At 39.3% G+C, this 13,266-nt stretch overlaps 2 protein-coding genes across 3 annotated transcripts; one reads left to right on the top strand and one right to left on the bottom strand.

The window, feature by feature from the left end:
* Positions 1-1,611: 1,611 nt before the first annotated feature.
* LOC137298525 (methyltransferase-like protein 27) lies at positions 1,612-13,083 on the bottom strand. Of its 2 annotated transcripts, XM_067830817.1 has the most exons (7): positions 12,950-13,083; positions 7,255-7,319; positions 6,270-6,380; positions 5,618-5,749; positions 4,638-4,776; positions 2,835-2,927; positions 1,612-2,286 (listed from the first exon to the last, which is right to left on the bottom strand). In XM_067830817.1, exons 2-7 carry the CDS (start codon positions 7,297-7,299, stop codon positions 2,078-2,080), a joined length of 729 nt encoding a protein of 242 aa, XP_067686918.1. In that variant the 5' UTR covers positions 7,300-7,319; positions 12,950-13,083; the 3' UTR covers positions 1,612-2,077. The 2 variants fall into 2 exon arrangements, with proteins under 2 accessions (XP_067686918.1, XP_067686919.1); XM_067830818.1 differs by lacking the exon at positions 7,255-7,319 and having other exon boundaries at positions 1,917-2,286; positions 12,950-13,074.
* LOC137298601 (uncharacterized) lies at positions 7,982-9,841 on the top strand. The gene is made up of 2 exons (XM_067830898.1): positions 7,982-8,176; positions 9,167-9,841. The coding sequence occupies exons 1-2, from the start codon at positions 7,982-7,984 to the stop codon at positions 9,839-9,841; spliced, it is 870 nt and encodes a 289-aa protein (XP_067686999.1).
* Positions 13,084-13,266: the final 183 nt, after the last annotated feature.

A 13,266-nucleotide genomic window follows, 5' to 3' on the forward strand; every position in this document is an offset into this window, starting at 1 on the left:
CCAATCTAAACAATACTCAAAATCCAAAACAAAACAGATTTCGTTTGGTTTGTAGAAATCATTACATTGTAGGTATCACTGTGAGAAAAAAGGCTTTTGGGTTTCCTTCACATTCGCATACTAAAACACTGGCGACTCTATAATATTCAATTATATATTGAATAAGAGGTAAACAAGGTTATAATGAATGACAATGCGCATTCAGTGTAGACGAGTCCTCTAGAACGCCAGTCTTAGAAGACAGATGAACCTAAATCCAAAGCCATTCCCCCATACAGAATTAGCCAGTCCCGACTTTCCTCAAAAGCAGATTCCTTGTCATGATAAGGAACGCTTAATAAACCGTTAAGTGACAAATCAAATTCTGACAACCAAGATATATCACAATGGATATAGAATACCTCGGAGTGACATGTACAGGTTAAATATGAATATTGAAGAGTCCTTGAGAACAAATATATCAAAGAACTATCACTCTATGTCCTGGAGAGCTGGTTAGTTGGTTTGGTTGCTTTGTTGTTTAACATCACACTCAGCTCTGTAGAGGTGGTCTGCGAATAAATCAGCCTGGACCAGACAATCCAGTGATCAAAAGCATGAGCATCGATCTGCGCAACTGGGAACCGATGACATGTGTCAACCAAGTCAGCGAGCCTGACCACCCAATCCCTTTACTCGCCTCTTACGAAAAGCTGTAGGCCTATTCTACCCCGGGCCTTCAAGGTTCACCTGGGAGTCAGAGAAGCAGACATGAAAACTGTTCTTACGTGTTGGTTCTCTAACATGAACTATGTGTAAAATCCTCAAGCAACAAAGCCATTTGATGTAACTGATGTATGTATTCTAAAATTAACCGAGGTTACAAATCAATACAAAGGTATCGTTCTTGCTAGTAGAAACAGAATGGCAGTACAAGGTCTTATTATAACTTGAGATGAGAAGCCAAAGTAGGCGCCCCTTATCTCAGGAGATTTTCCAGCAACCCATTGGATCGGACTACTTGTATCTTCCAGATGTCTTTTTTGATTTGGTAAAAGCCTAAATGTAACAAAATCTACATGTAGAGCACACTACTGCTATGTCTCCAGGAGAAGGATACTTGGAACACTGTTTCACACTACAGATACATCCTACACTGTTACAAAACAGATTAAAGTACCAGAAACGTGCTGGCAAAATTGCCCAGAAATGACTTAAAAAGGGTACATTCATTACAGCAACACTTATGTCCATGTAAAAATTCTGGTAGAAGTCGCTGGACAACGCTGGATCATTTCCTGAATACAGTCGAATTTGGCCAGTTATAATGTTGCAAGCTTGAACATTACCAAGAACGACTAGGATATGCGTGAAAAGCGTTTTCAGGAACTCTCACTCAGCATAACAACTGTTCCGATGTTTTCTTAAAGGTACATGGCAAAGTGACGTCATGTGAACACATTGGCGCAAAATAGAGAACATGAGATTAACATTTTATGTAATGTCGCTAAATAATCTTGAACATGTTTTCAATGCTCATCACCATTTCATATTTTTTCAGTGAATATGTTCATGGAAAGAACTCCTCACATCTGTCTCTGAAAATAGTTCTTTCTTTCATATATGTGTGTATTTTTTATGAGGTGTTTTTCAGTTTGTGGGTATGTTGTTGGGGAAAGACAGTTTTTCATCTTTGGTTTTAAACGGGAAAGGTCTCATCAAGCAGAAATTATCACCCTTTAACGTTTCTGGTCAGTGCGAACCGAAAACACATTACACCAATCATTATATTGGTCATTATATTATATATCTGAGAATCCATGAATTCCCCAACAAACGAATGACACAGCATTCACAAGTTTAGAACCAATAGGGTGAAGTTACATATTTAATTCACTTTCTGCTTTTGGAAATATGTCATTAAAGCTGCATAAATATTTGAAACATGGACATCGCTTTTATTCACTTTGACAAATGACAAGGCCAACGAAAAAAAGTCATCAGTGATGCATACATATTTAGAACTTGGGATCTTGACAAATGAAAAGTCTAAAACAAATGTATTTAGTACGTTATAAGGACTGATATTTCTTGATTCCTAAAACTTCTTTTCTGACACAAAAACCCTCAAACTATACAAAGTCCCCGGGCCGTCTGTCGAAGAAAGTTCTCCATCTTCCAGTGCGACGGAAGTGACCTCCCACACGCCCTCCTGCGCCAGTTGGTCTATAAGGGGAAGTAACTGATCCCGTAAGTTGTCTGAGCTGTTGATGTATCTGGTTGGAACCGTGAAAGTGATTCGACCACCTGGTGAATATTAACTTGTTGAGTTATTTAGCTGGTGAAAGTCTGTTTATTGTATACTTACTCCTGCTACATGACGGCGATATCTAACTGGTGAGAGAGTTTAGTTTTACGCCGCACTCAGCAATATTCCAACTATATAGCGGCGGTCTGTAAATAATCGAGTCTGGACCAGACAATCCAGCGATCAACAGCATCAGCATCGATCTGCGCAATTGGGAACCGATGACATGTGCAGACCAAGTCAGCGAGCCTGTCCCACTAGTCGCCTCTTACGACAAGCAGAGTCACCGTTTATGGCAAGCATGGGTTGCTGAAGGCCTATTCTACCCCTGGGCCTTATGAGAAAACTACTATGCTCTTTCATGAGTTTTACAGCTTTACAAACATATATTGAACAAAATTCAAAATATTAAATACACGTGGTTAGTAATAAAGGTATGTGGTCCAGCGACGATAACAACCACAACTGCTTACAACACTCATACAGAAGAAAAACATACAAAAAGCAGCAACACGCGTGTAAAGCCAATTTAAACCAAGATATTCACCAGGTTTAACTATCCGAATCATTTCCTGGAAGGCCTCACAGGGAATCAGACCTTCATTAAAAGCACCCGATGCCACAATGTAGTCATAGTAATCTGGAAATATATAAGCACAATAGATAGGAAAAACATCTCTAGTTTTATTTCAATTTTTAGGCATTACAAAAGAACAGAACCCAGATAATTACAATCAGCATCATGCTGGTAATCAATGTTCATGATAATTTTGTTGAGAGAGAGAGAGAGAGAGAGAGTGAGAGAGAGAGAGAGAGAGAGAGAGAGAGAGAGAGAGAGAGAGAGAGAGAGAGAGAGAGATATTATTATTTGCTGTCCAATGCAACCAGTCCATGACATCATGCAAATTTTATAGTCTGGTTCATAATTATTGAGAATTTTTCTTCTTACTTTGAGCTATCCTAACACCTCAACTGATTCACTGATACTTAAAATTAAGTAATGGTATAAGGGAGGTAACTCATCTTGGCCTACTGAGTATAGTACAACTAGAGTTACCTCCCCTGAATTTGTAGCAGACGTCATTTTCCTCAGCACTGTCAACAATTTCTGCTGAAGATAAAAGAAGGTTGATTTTTGAGTTGTGTAATCAAGGAATTGATGATGTAAATACATTGGCAGAGAGAACAGGAACTCCTCTTTCTACTTTGTATAGGATTAGGAAGAATTTTAAAGAGGGAAAGGATTTTGGGCACCAGAAAGGAGCAGAGAGACCCAGAAAATTGGACTTCTCAGATCGCGTCCGGCTGGGAATTTTAGCGTCTAAAAAGCAAAGGGCAAGCATCTCCAACATCAGGTATGAAATGATAGAAAGGGGATCAACAGTTGTATCAAAATCTACAGTTAGAAGAAATTTGATTGATCTTGGATGGGAGAAAAAGACTGGAATTCCTTCTCCTCTCATGAAACAAGAACATAAAGACAGGCGTGTTGAGTGGTGTTTGGCACATGAAAACTTTGACTGGGAAAATGTGATTTTTACTGATGAAAGCTCAATATGGGTATATCCCAATAATGTGAAAATATGGACAAAGTCTGCGTCAGCACCGTTGTATCGACGACCTAAATACAGCCCAAAGTTTCATGTATGGGGAGGGATATCCTTATTAGGAACGACCCCGCTGTGTGTGTTTGAGGGAAATCTGACAAGTCAACGCTACACTAACATATTAGATAATTTTCTCCTTCCAAGTGCACGTGTTTTATGGAAATGACTGGATTTTGCAGCAAGATAATGATCCTAAACAAACCGCAAAACATGCCAAGCAGTGGTTTCAGGAGAAAAATGTGACTGAAATACCATTTCCTGCATATAGTCCTGACTTAAATCCCATTGAGAACATTTGGGGGATGATGAAGGAATGTGTGAATCAAAAGGGGTTGACAAAAATTGAAGACATGAAGAGAGAAGTGGTCCGATACTGGGACAGCATAACTCACGAGACACTAACCTCTCTGATAGGAAGTATGCCTACCCGTCTTAGACTGTGCCGTGAAGCTCAAGGAGACTTGATAAAATATTAAATTGTTACCTACACAACATGAAAAGGTCAGTTCACTTTCACAATACATTCATTTTTATCTGATTTGTTCTCGTTTAATAATATGAAATGCTTTAGCTATTCTCAATAATTTTGAACCATACTGTATCTTGAAACGGAGCACAATTCACGTTTATGAAAATCAGTTAACGTTTAAACATTGTATATTAAATCTCAGACATGTTCCTATTTCAGTGTTCTTGATATTAGTCCAAATACACTGAGTATTTACTTTAATTGTGTTTCTCACCCGTTTCTATGGCACCGTTTCTTTCTTTGTTTATGAATGCACAGAGGTATCTTTGGTAGATGTTACGGCGTTTGGCCACATTCAGCATATTCTCTGCTGGATCCAAACCGTCGACATGTGTGAACCCATCATTCTTTAGCTGAAAAGTATCACGTACAATTGCACAGATGCAAGTACACTGGACAAAAGAAATAATTATTGATACTGGTATTTTTATGACCGATATTTTATCAATCTGTCAATGAGTAGATATATCATTATTCATAGTTTCAAAATTTACACATATCCCTAAATACTTTAGTAAAGTATATTTAGGGTCTGAAGAGATGCCCCATACGTAACCAAAGAATGTCACAATATAACCTATAATAAGTTGTTATCCCTGTCAACACCATTTTCACCACATGCAAAACATTTGAGAAGAAAAGAAGAAAAGGTGATGTTTTCAAATATTTAGGCAAATATTTAGTAAATATATATTTATCAAATGTTTTCAAGATTCTGAATCTACAAAGCTTTATTGGTATTTAGAAGCTGTTGTTTTGAATGAGTGCCACCCGTGAAGGTCCCAGGGTAGAACAGACCTTCAGCAACCCATGCTTGGTCTGTAAGAGGTGACTAACGGGATTGGGTCTTCAGGTTCGCTGGCTTGGTTGACACATGTCATCGGTTCGATGCTCATGTTGTTGATCACTGGATTGTCTGGTCCAGACTCGGATTATTTTTACAGACCACCGCCATATAGTTGGAATATTGCTGAGTGCGGCGTAAAACTAAACTCACATACTCACTCACTGACTCATGGAATGAGTGCCACTAGTTGGGCACGATGCTCCCGTCTTCTGCGAACATCTGGCATTGATACTCATTGGTAGTGATGCGTAAACACATGCTCATGGTGTAGTCGGAATTGTACACTCGACTCTACTTTCAGAAGAGATTCACAAGGCATGTGAAAAGGGTTTTAAGCTGTTAGTTACCTTATTTCCAAGAAGGCCTGTGCCAGCTCCAACGTCCAAGACTTTTAGTTTTGATCTATGATCCTCTGGGATCAATTTAGCCATGAAGTCTCCGACAACTTCAAAAGGTCTCCAGTCGAGGGTGACGTACACCTGCCGATAGAACTGACTTTTGAGAGAGAGAGAGAGAGAGAGAGAGAGAGAGAGGTGGTTAGAGAGAGAGAAAGAGAGAGAGAGCGAGAGAAAGAGAGAGAGAGCGAGAGAAAGAGCGAGAGCGCGAGAGAGAAAGATGTGTGTGGTTATAAAGTTGGAGGGAGGATGAAAAGAGGGAGACATGTATAAACTGTAAGACAGCTAAGCGATTTTCTCAGAAAACAGGACAGAATTCATTATTTACGAAGAGTATATATCTCTCAACATAATGAAGGATTATCATGTTTGTGTGATGGTTGAAATTTAACTGTTTAAGCATGCATTTACATTTATATGATGGTGCATATGTTGTTGTCAACAATGACAACAACTCAAGCGTTTAAACGGTGTTTGGACAGAGGGTGTACACCACTTCAGGTCGAAGTATGAGAAGGAACTTGCAATCGTAGAGATAAACTAGATAATATTATGACCGATACTGGGGTAGTAATTGTGAACAGTGGCTACGGATTTATGTTACCTGTTCATAGTCTTCAGCAAAGTCGTTGAACATGTCTGCGATATCACGAGGCGTCATTTTCTTCCTGAGGCTGAAATCAAACCGTGCTTGTGCATGACGTCCGGCCATCTCCTAGTGAAGAAAATAATGTTCCTGTCGTCAGATTTGTGCTCCCATGCATTTTGTCGTATTCAAAAATCGGAATCAAATACGTTTTGTTGTGTAATTATCTGATACAAATGTGGAAGATTACCATAAATGATGTTTTAATCGACAACAGAAGGAGCATTTCACAAATTTCCTTTTTACATTAGACATATTTTTGGTCGGAGGAGATATTCGTGACAAAAAGCTTTCCATATTCACAACAAATCTTCAATGTTCAAAAGCACTTCCCTTACTAAAACTAAATGAGTATATTCTGGACGCAAGTCTTCGACATTGTTTCTGAAAGATTTGGGGTAAAATGATGGCGCTTTTTGTTCCTTGACGGGGTCACCATAAATTGTCAACGCAAAAAGTAGCATCAAAGTATATACTGTCACTGACAGGGTCCTTGTGTATATAGTGTTAAGACTTCGTCACTGTCCTTATATACTTTGATGATCTCCTTCTTACTGATCTGTTCTAAGCTCCACGTGAAACGAATTATCTACCCGATTTGATAAAATATATATGTAACTTTAGCTGTATCCCTAATCTGATAATTCAATAATAATGACATCGCCAGTTCTGTACTAACAGGAGATATCAGACAAACTGTACTTTTGCAGATCCAGCTATTCGAGTTACACTTTCGCAAGGAGTATTTTATATCAGGTTTATTACATGAATGAGTATGTTAGCAAGCAAACAGGTGATCTTTTTCAAATTTGACGAATAGGATGCAGTTCCTTTCTTGAACTTATATTTCTCGGGGATTTTTTATTTCCATGCCAACAGGTTTTGCACGCTTATTATATAAAATGAAGCAATCATAATATTTTGACATTTATGTGACATTTACCTTACTGGCTGCTTTAATCCAGAACAGTCGGATCCATTTAAACATTGAGAAATGCAGAAAGAAATCTAAATAAGAGGGAAAAGAAGTCTTTGAAGGGCATTTAGAAGTGAAATACATAAGAATGAAGATTTTTATGGATATCGACTTCTTTATATGAGAACACAACGTTTCGGAGTTAATGCTTACTCCTTCATCGGCATTAACTCCGAAACGTTGTGTTCTTATATAAAGAAGTTGATATCCATAAAATTCTTCATTCTTAAGAGGGAAAAGGAAAACATAACACGCACATTAGATGTAAAACTGATCTACTCGAGCATGTACTAATTGTATGCATTATAGATGTTATATAGTCATACGAGTATTCCGCACAGAGAAAGCAAATGCATATTAGTCTTCTAAAACATGATTGTAACAGCTGAGATCAGTTTTTGAATGCTTGAATAGGTCTATGAATAAATTGCTATTGGTTGGTAGAAAATGTGTATGGAAATTGAAGAAATTGATAGAACGGTCATTTAGTGCTGTGAATGAAAATATGAAAACGTTATTTGTGGCGGTGACAGTTTGCCAGTGAACTGCGCAGCTGAAGCCAGCTAGAGAAGTGACAGCACCGATGCAGACGTTGTACACGGACCAGCTTGCAGTAGAAAATAAGGAGACCGTACGCGTTCTTCCATGATTCCCCAGTGTCGGCAGTTCTCTCCGCGGACACCACGGCATGAGAATGGCAGCGTTACCTACTATCTACAAGATGTGGATTTGGAAGACAAGTCGGCAGAGACAAGAAGTGGACACCATTTCCTTCTTCTTCCTGATTGAGAACAGGATTCAGGTGTTCTCTATCACTGAACAGCTGCAGGTGTTGCAGACCGCTGATACCGTATACATGGATGATGGAATTTTCACACCATTTGCTGAGGTTTGGGATCAGGTTTACATCATTTAACACTGTGTAACATCCCTTAGACTTTGCCCTCTGCTTGATCGTTGAGAGGCCACCTACGTTAGACAGTTCCGTTTCCAGCAAGAATATAGTCTCTGACTTTGAGCTTGCCACCATCCAAGCCATAGAAACTGAATTCCAAACGCAGAGACCAAGGGATGCAACTTCCGCTTCTCCCAGGCCATGTAGAGGAAGACACGGATCTGTCATTGGTGCTCCAGGAAGATAACTCTGGAATAATGTGCCAAAATGTCTATCTCACAATGCTGATTTTGCTGACATTTGTTCTCTGTTTCTGGAATGTGCACCATCACCAAATCCCAAAGCTGTTTTACTCAACACCCAAGCTGGACCTTCTAACTTTTCAATGACTGTCAGTCAGTATACCCGGAACTTCTTGTTTTCAATTGACAAAAGACCTGGGGGATGCTCATCTCAAACTTCAACTACTGAACAGAAGAATTAATCCAGATATGACATCTCATAAAACAACATGGAATTTCATTCTCTTCATTCAAACGCAGAGGTTGTCGGGCGGGAGACAGATTCATAAACATGGAAAAATGTGTAACTACATTACTTACCAAAACAAGAGAAACATTACAAGCTCATATCAACAATACCAAAGCTGTAGAAGTTCACCCTAGACAGTTTCCAAGCAAGCTAATACTATCTTTGGTCAATGCTCAGTCGTCCCGAAATAAGACTTTAGACATTGCAGACTTAGTTTTTGACAAGCATCTAGATATCCTGTTTCTCACAGAAACATTGTTGAAAAAACATTCAGATGAAAGTAAACTTGCTGAACGGAAATCCCAAGGGTATGACATTCTTCGTGTCCCATGGGAAAGTCGCACTGTTGGTGGAATTATAGGATATTCCCCTTTCATATCAAGTTTATGTCCCGAGGGAAATAATTTTGGTTTGTCACGAGCTTTAGCGACATAACACCATCCACAAATAAAGCAAGCCATAGTCTCCACCCTAGCCAGACGTGCCAAAGCCATCTGTGACCCAGCCCACCTCCAAGACGAAACTGACCACCTCAAGAGAACTTTCATCGCCCTCAATGGATACCCCAAACAACTCGTTGACCAGACTATAGCCACAACATTCCAGCATCAGAACGACCGCCTCCCTAAACCTGAGCCTGCACCCATCCGAGTCAACATTCCATACCAAGGCAAGATAGGTCATCAAATCAGTCGACTCCTCAGAAAAACTGCCAGTGTTGATGTGACCTTTTATTCTGATAGGACATTGAAAAACATCCTTAGTGCAAATGGAAGAGGTGGCAGTGATCAAACCAACCCCAACCCCAGAGGCTGCATCTACAAGATAAACTGTGATTGCGGCAGTAGCTACATAGGTGAAACCTGCAGACCATTCAACGTCAGACTCAAAGAGCACAAAACTTCAGTAAGAAACTTAGATCTGAAATCAGCCCTCTCTGAACACATCGTCAACTATCCAAACCACTCCATCAACTGGAAAAACACCGAGTTCCTGGCTTCCAACATCAGTGATTGGTGGAGAAGGAAGCTTTGGGAAGCAATCAACATCAGAAGATTAGAACCTCAGATCAATAGAGATCAAGGCGTGTACCTACCCTCTGCCTGGTGTGTCAACAAGGACTCATAGACTCTCAATCTATCAGCTGTGTAAACAACCATGTACTATTAAAATATTCCTCCTTTTCATCTCTCCTCTGTGATTGTACATACCTAACTACATTTATGTGCTTGTATATACATCTTACCTCTCTGGCTTCATGTATACCTATATATATTCTGCAGTGTTACCTATGCTCATTATCCACCTGACGAAGGGGCAAGAATTAGCCTTGAAACGTCGTGTTAAAAGAATTAAAGAAGTTGTCATCCATAATATTGTCTTGTATTACCTCACCAACTTCTAAATGCCTTTGAACAATTTCACCCCTCAATGAGTTCATATCGTTTGAATAACTGAATGTGAAAATCAGCGATGGAACCATGTTATATGTCTTTATCGACCTTTGCCTTCGAAAACAAATAAACAGTTAGCCTCAGACTTCCACAAGGATTTCTCAATTCTTCAGCGAATGTTGACACGATCTAACAGAGTACTACTAAATGAATTTGACATACACTTCGAAAATGAAAAGCTGTCAAATAGAGTGAAAAACGTATTGAAGGATCACAACTTTAGTCAGATCACACAAGAAACCACTCACAGAGCAGGACTCACCCACCCATGACTGGGTGGTTATTCCTCCAGGCTTAACAGCCTGCAGTTGAAGATATTCGCCTATCTGACCATTTCGACATCACAATGGTTTGAAATGTGAACCACCCTGCTGTCCATTGCAGGACAATACTGTGCAGAAACCTGATATCAAGTACTACAGACGAACACCCCTACTGTGCAGGACCAAATGAGCTGGCGGAATCATACATATTCACTCTAAAGGCCCTCCCGGATACGCACGCCCCCTGACTAGGCGGGAAATCTGGTGTTAATGCCTTATTGCCTAATGTTTTAAACAGCTATGGGCCAGTGTCCAGCTTATCGTTATCATCCAAACTTTTGGAACGAGCTGTACACATTAGACTCAGGGAATATCTCTCTTCAAATGATCTTTGGTAATGTTTCATCGCTTATCTTACTTGATGTATCATCTGCCTTTGACAGTGTGAATCATCAGAAACTCTTCGGTAGACTCCATGACCAGTTCCATATTGCCGAGATACCACTGATATGGATCACATCCTATCTTCACAACAGAACACAAGCAGTCATCATAAATAATGAAGTCGCGGATAGTGGCAGTTACTATGGATTCCCTCAAGAATCAGTCCTTGGCATTGTGTTGTTTGTGTTATACACAAGCACCCTTTTGCACATCATAGATTAACATGGATTGAATCACCATGCCTTTGCTGATGATACACAATTGCTGGACAGTTTGAAAAAAAACCCCAAAATCCGTTGAATTCCTTTACCCGTACAACCCTCTGCAGTCAACATGTAAAAGTATGGATGTCAAACAATGATTTAAAGCTGAATGACGAAAGAACGGAGGCCATACTCATTGGTACAAAACAGCGTCTTCACAAACTGGATTGCAATAAAATAACTGTTGTCGACTCTTACATTAAGATTTATTGACTCCTGCCTCACTTTGGAGGCGCGCGTGGCTTACGTATGTAAAACTTGCTACTTTAACTTAAGGGACATTGGAAACATTCAGTATCTTCTAACAACCAGAACTCTGATTCAGGCTTTAGTCATGTCTAGACTTGATTACTGCAACAGTCTCCTCTATGACATTAACCACGACCTAATTACATACCTTAAAAATCCAAAATACTGCAGCAAGAACTGTCACCAAGACTTTCAAACAGTCACACATCACCCCAGTTCTGAAAGACCTTCACTGGTTAAACGTTGCCGTAGAGGCAAGGATCCATTTCAAACGTTATGTCTTGCATATATATGTCAGCATGACCTAGTTCCAGCATACCTGAGTGAACTAATCTCAGATCACAATGCCCCCAGAAACCACCACCATCTGTTTGTTCGAAGAACTGAACTGAAACGCTTTGGTGAAAGGGCTTTCAGTGCATAAGCACCATTAAGAATTTATGACCTATCCCTTTACAAAATGTTTCTCTGTTATCTCTTCCTGTTCCACTGAGACTTTTTGACCGTTTGTACAGTATATCAGCACAGGAGTGTGACACTTGCGCGAGTGCTTTGAGCATGCATGCTGGATGGACTACAGCTCTATACATATCACCGATGACCAACAAGAGCTTCAACATCAGACTCACATTCAACACCATCATCATATGCATCTTTTCGGAGGATCGAGATGGTTGACAGAGCAAAGCTATGACAACTCAACTTTGGGTCTGCTCCTCCAGTCGCAAGCGAGTCTACAGAGAGATAGTCAACAGGAACATGAGCTGCAAACACACCCCAAGTTGTATAGGAACTATGTATATGTATAACTGATTCTGTGCTACCAACTGAATCATAGTGCTTTATATATAAGATAAATTTATATTTATATTCATAAATATATATAAATATTTCTGTAAAAACAGATGTATTTACTGTAGTTACTGTGCTACCATTATACGTTGTTATTTAAAATCTCTTATGTCATTCTTATTATATAAGTAACAAAGATCTGAAGAGTGGAGTTAGTCAGCTTTCACCGCGAGTTGATGTCATTATATATAATCTTTACTTAGCTTATTATTTTTGATATTTTTGACATGAAATTGTGAAATGCGAAAGGATACAATACGACTAATATAAATTTAATGACTTAATGTAATGTGACGGAGTGATTTCTACTTTTTGTTTAGCATTATTATTTTTTTAATTCTTGAAGATGCAGAAAACCAAGACATTCATCAAGGAGAAGGCAAAAACATCTGACGGTAGTTACCATGTCAACCACTGAGGGAACAAGTGCCAAAACTAAAACTCACACTAGTGAGTTTAATATTTAGTTGTCAATCGGAAAAATAGAGACCTGCAAATCAGAAAAAATAGAGAGCAAATAAAGAATATGGAGGATTGAAAACATTTTTGATTATTTATTTTTTCGTAATAAAGTGGCCAGTGGGTTTAATATTTGTAAATTCGCAAATGTCCCTTTTCGAAAACAAGGTTACATTAAGCACTGGACCGCTAACAGCTATAACTAGTGTCAACAACTTATGAAAGGAAACAGATGTAATGGAGTCAACTCACCTAATGCTTCGACTGTGAATTCAACAGTTACTGTTACAGTGCCTCGCCGTTTTTGACACCTATAGCTGATAACTCTCAAGCTTATGCTGCTCTGCTTGTTTATAAGATGTTTCCGTTAGAGTATTCACACACCACGTGGGAAGGTTTATCACGTGACTAGATTTTTGTCTTGTTTTTAAGCACATTTATTGCCTACATGAGATAATAGTTTTACCGGTAGTCTTTTCCAAATCCGTTGAAGGTGTGCTTTTTATTTAGTTCCCTGTGGGATTTGGCCATCCTGGCCGGACTTTGATATTTCGTAGCCCTTGCATCAG

Source organism: Haliotis asinina, chromosome 10, assembly GCF_037392515.1.
Source record: "Haliotis asinina isolate JCU_RB_2024 chromosome 10, JCU_Hal_asi_v2, whole genome shotgun sequence".
NCBI classification, from domain to species: Eukaryota; Metazoa; Mollusca; class Gastropoda; order Lepetellida; family Haliotidae; genus Haliotis; species Haliotis asinina.

What these genes read in the sequence shown, in the direction of transcription:
- LOC137298525 (XM_067830817.1), bottom strand. Translation starts at nt 7,299, where the DNA reads ATGTTTAAATGGATCCGACTGTTCTGGATTAAAGCAGCCAGTAAG. An exon ending in CAGGCCTTCTTGGAAATAAG is followed by an intron (nt 4,777 to 5,617) that starts GTAACTAACAGC and finishes GATACTTTTCAG; the next exon opens with CTAAAGAATGATGGGTTCAC. An exon ending in GATTCGGATAGTTAAACCTG is followed by an intron (nt 2,287 to 2,834) that starts GTGAATATCTTG and finishes AATATTCACCAG; the next exon opens with GTGGTCGAATCACTTTCACG.
- LOC137298601 (XM_067830898.1), top strand. Translation starts at nt 7,982, where the DNA reads ATGGCAGCGTTACCTACTATCTACAAGATGTGGATTTGGAAGACAAGT. An exon ending in TTTTCACACCATTTGCTGAG is followed by an intron (nt 8,177 to 9,166) that starts GTTTGGGATCAG and finishes CCACAAATAAAG; the next exon opens with CAAGCCATAGTCTCCACCCT.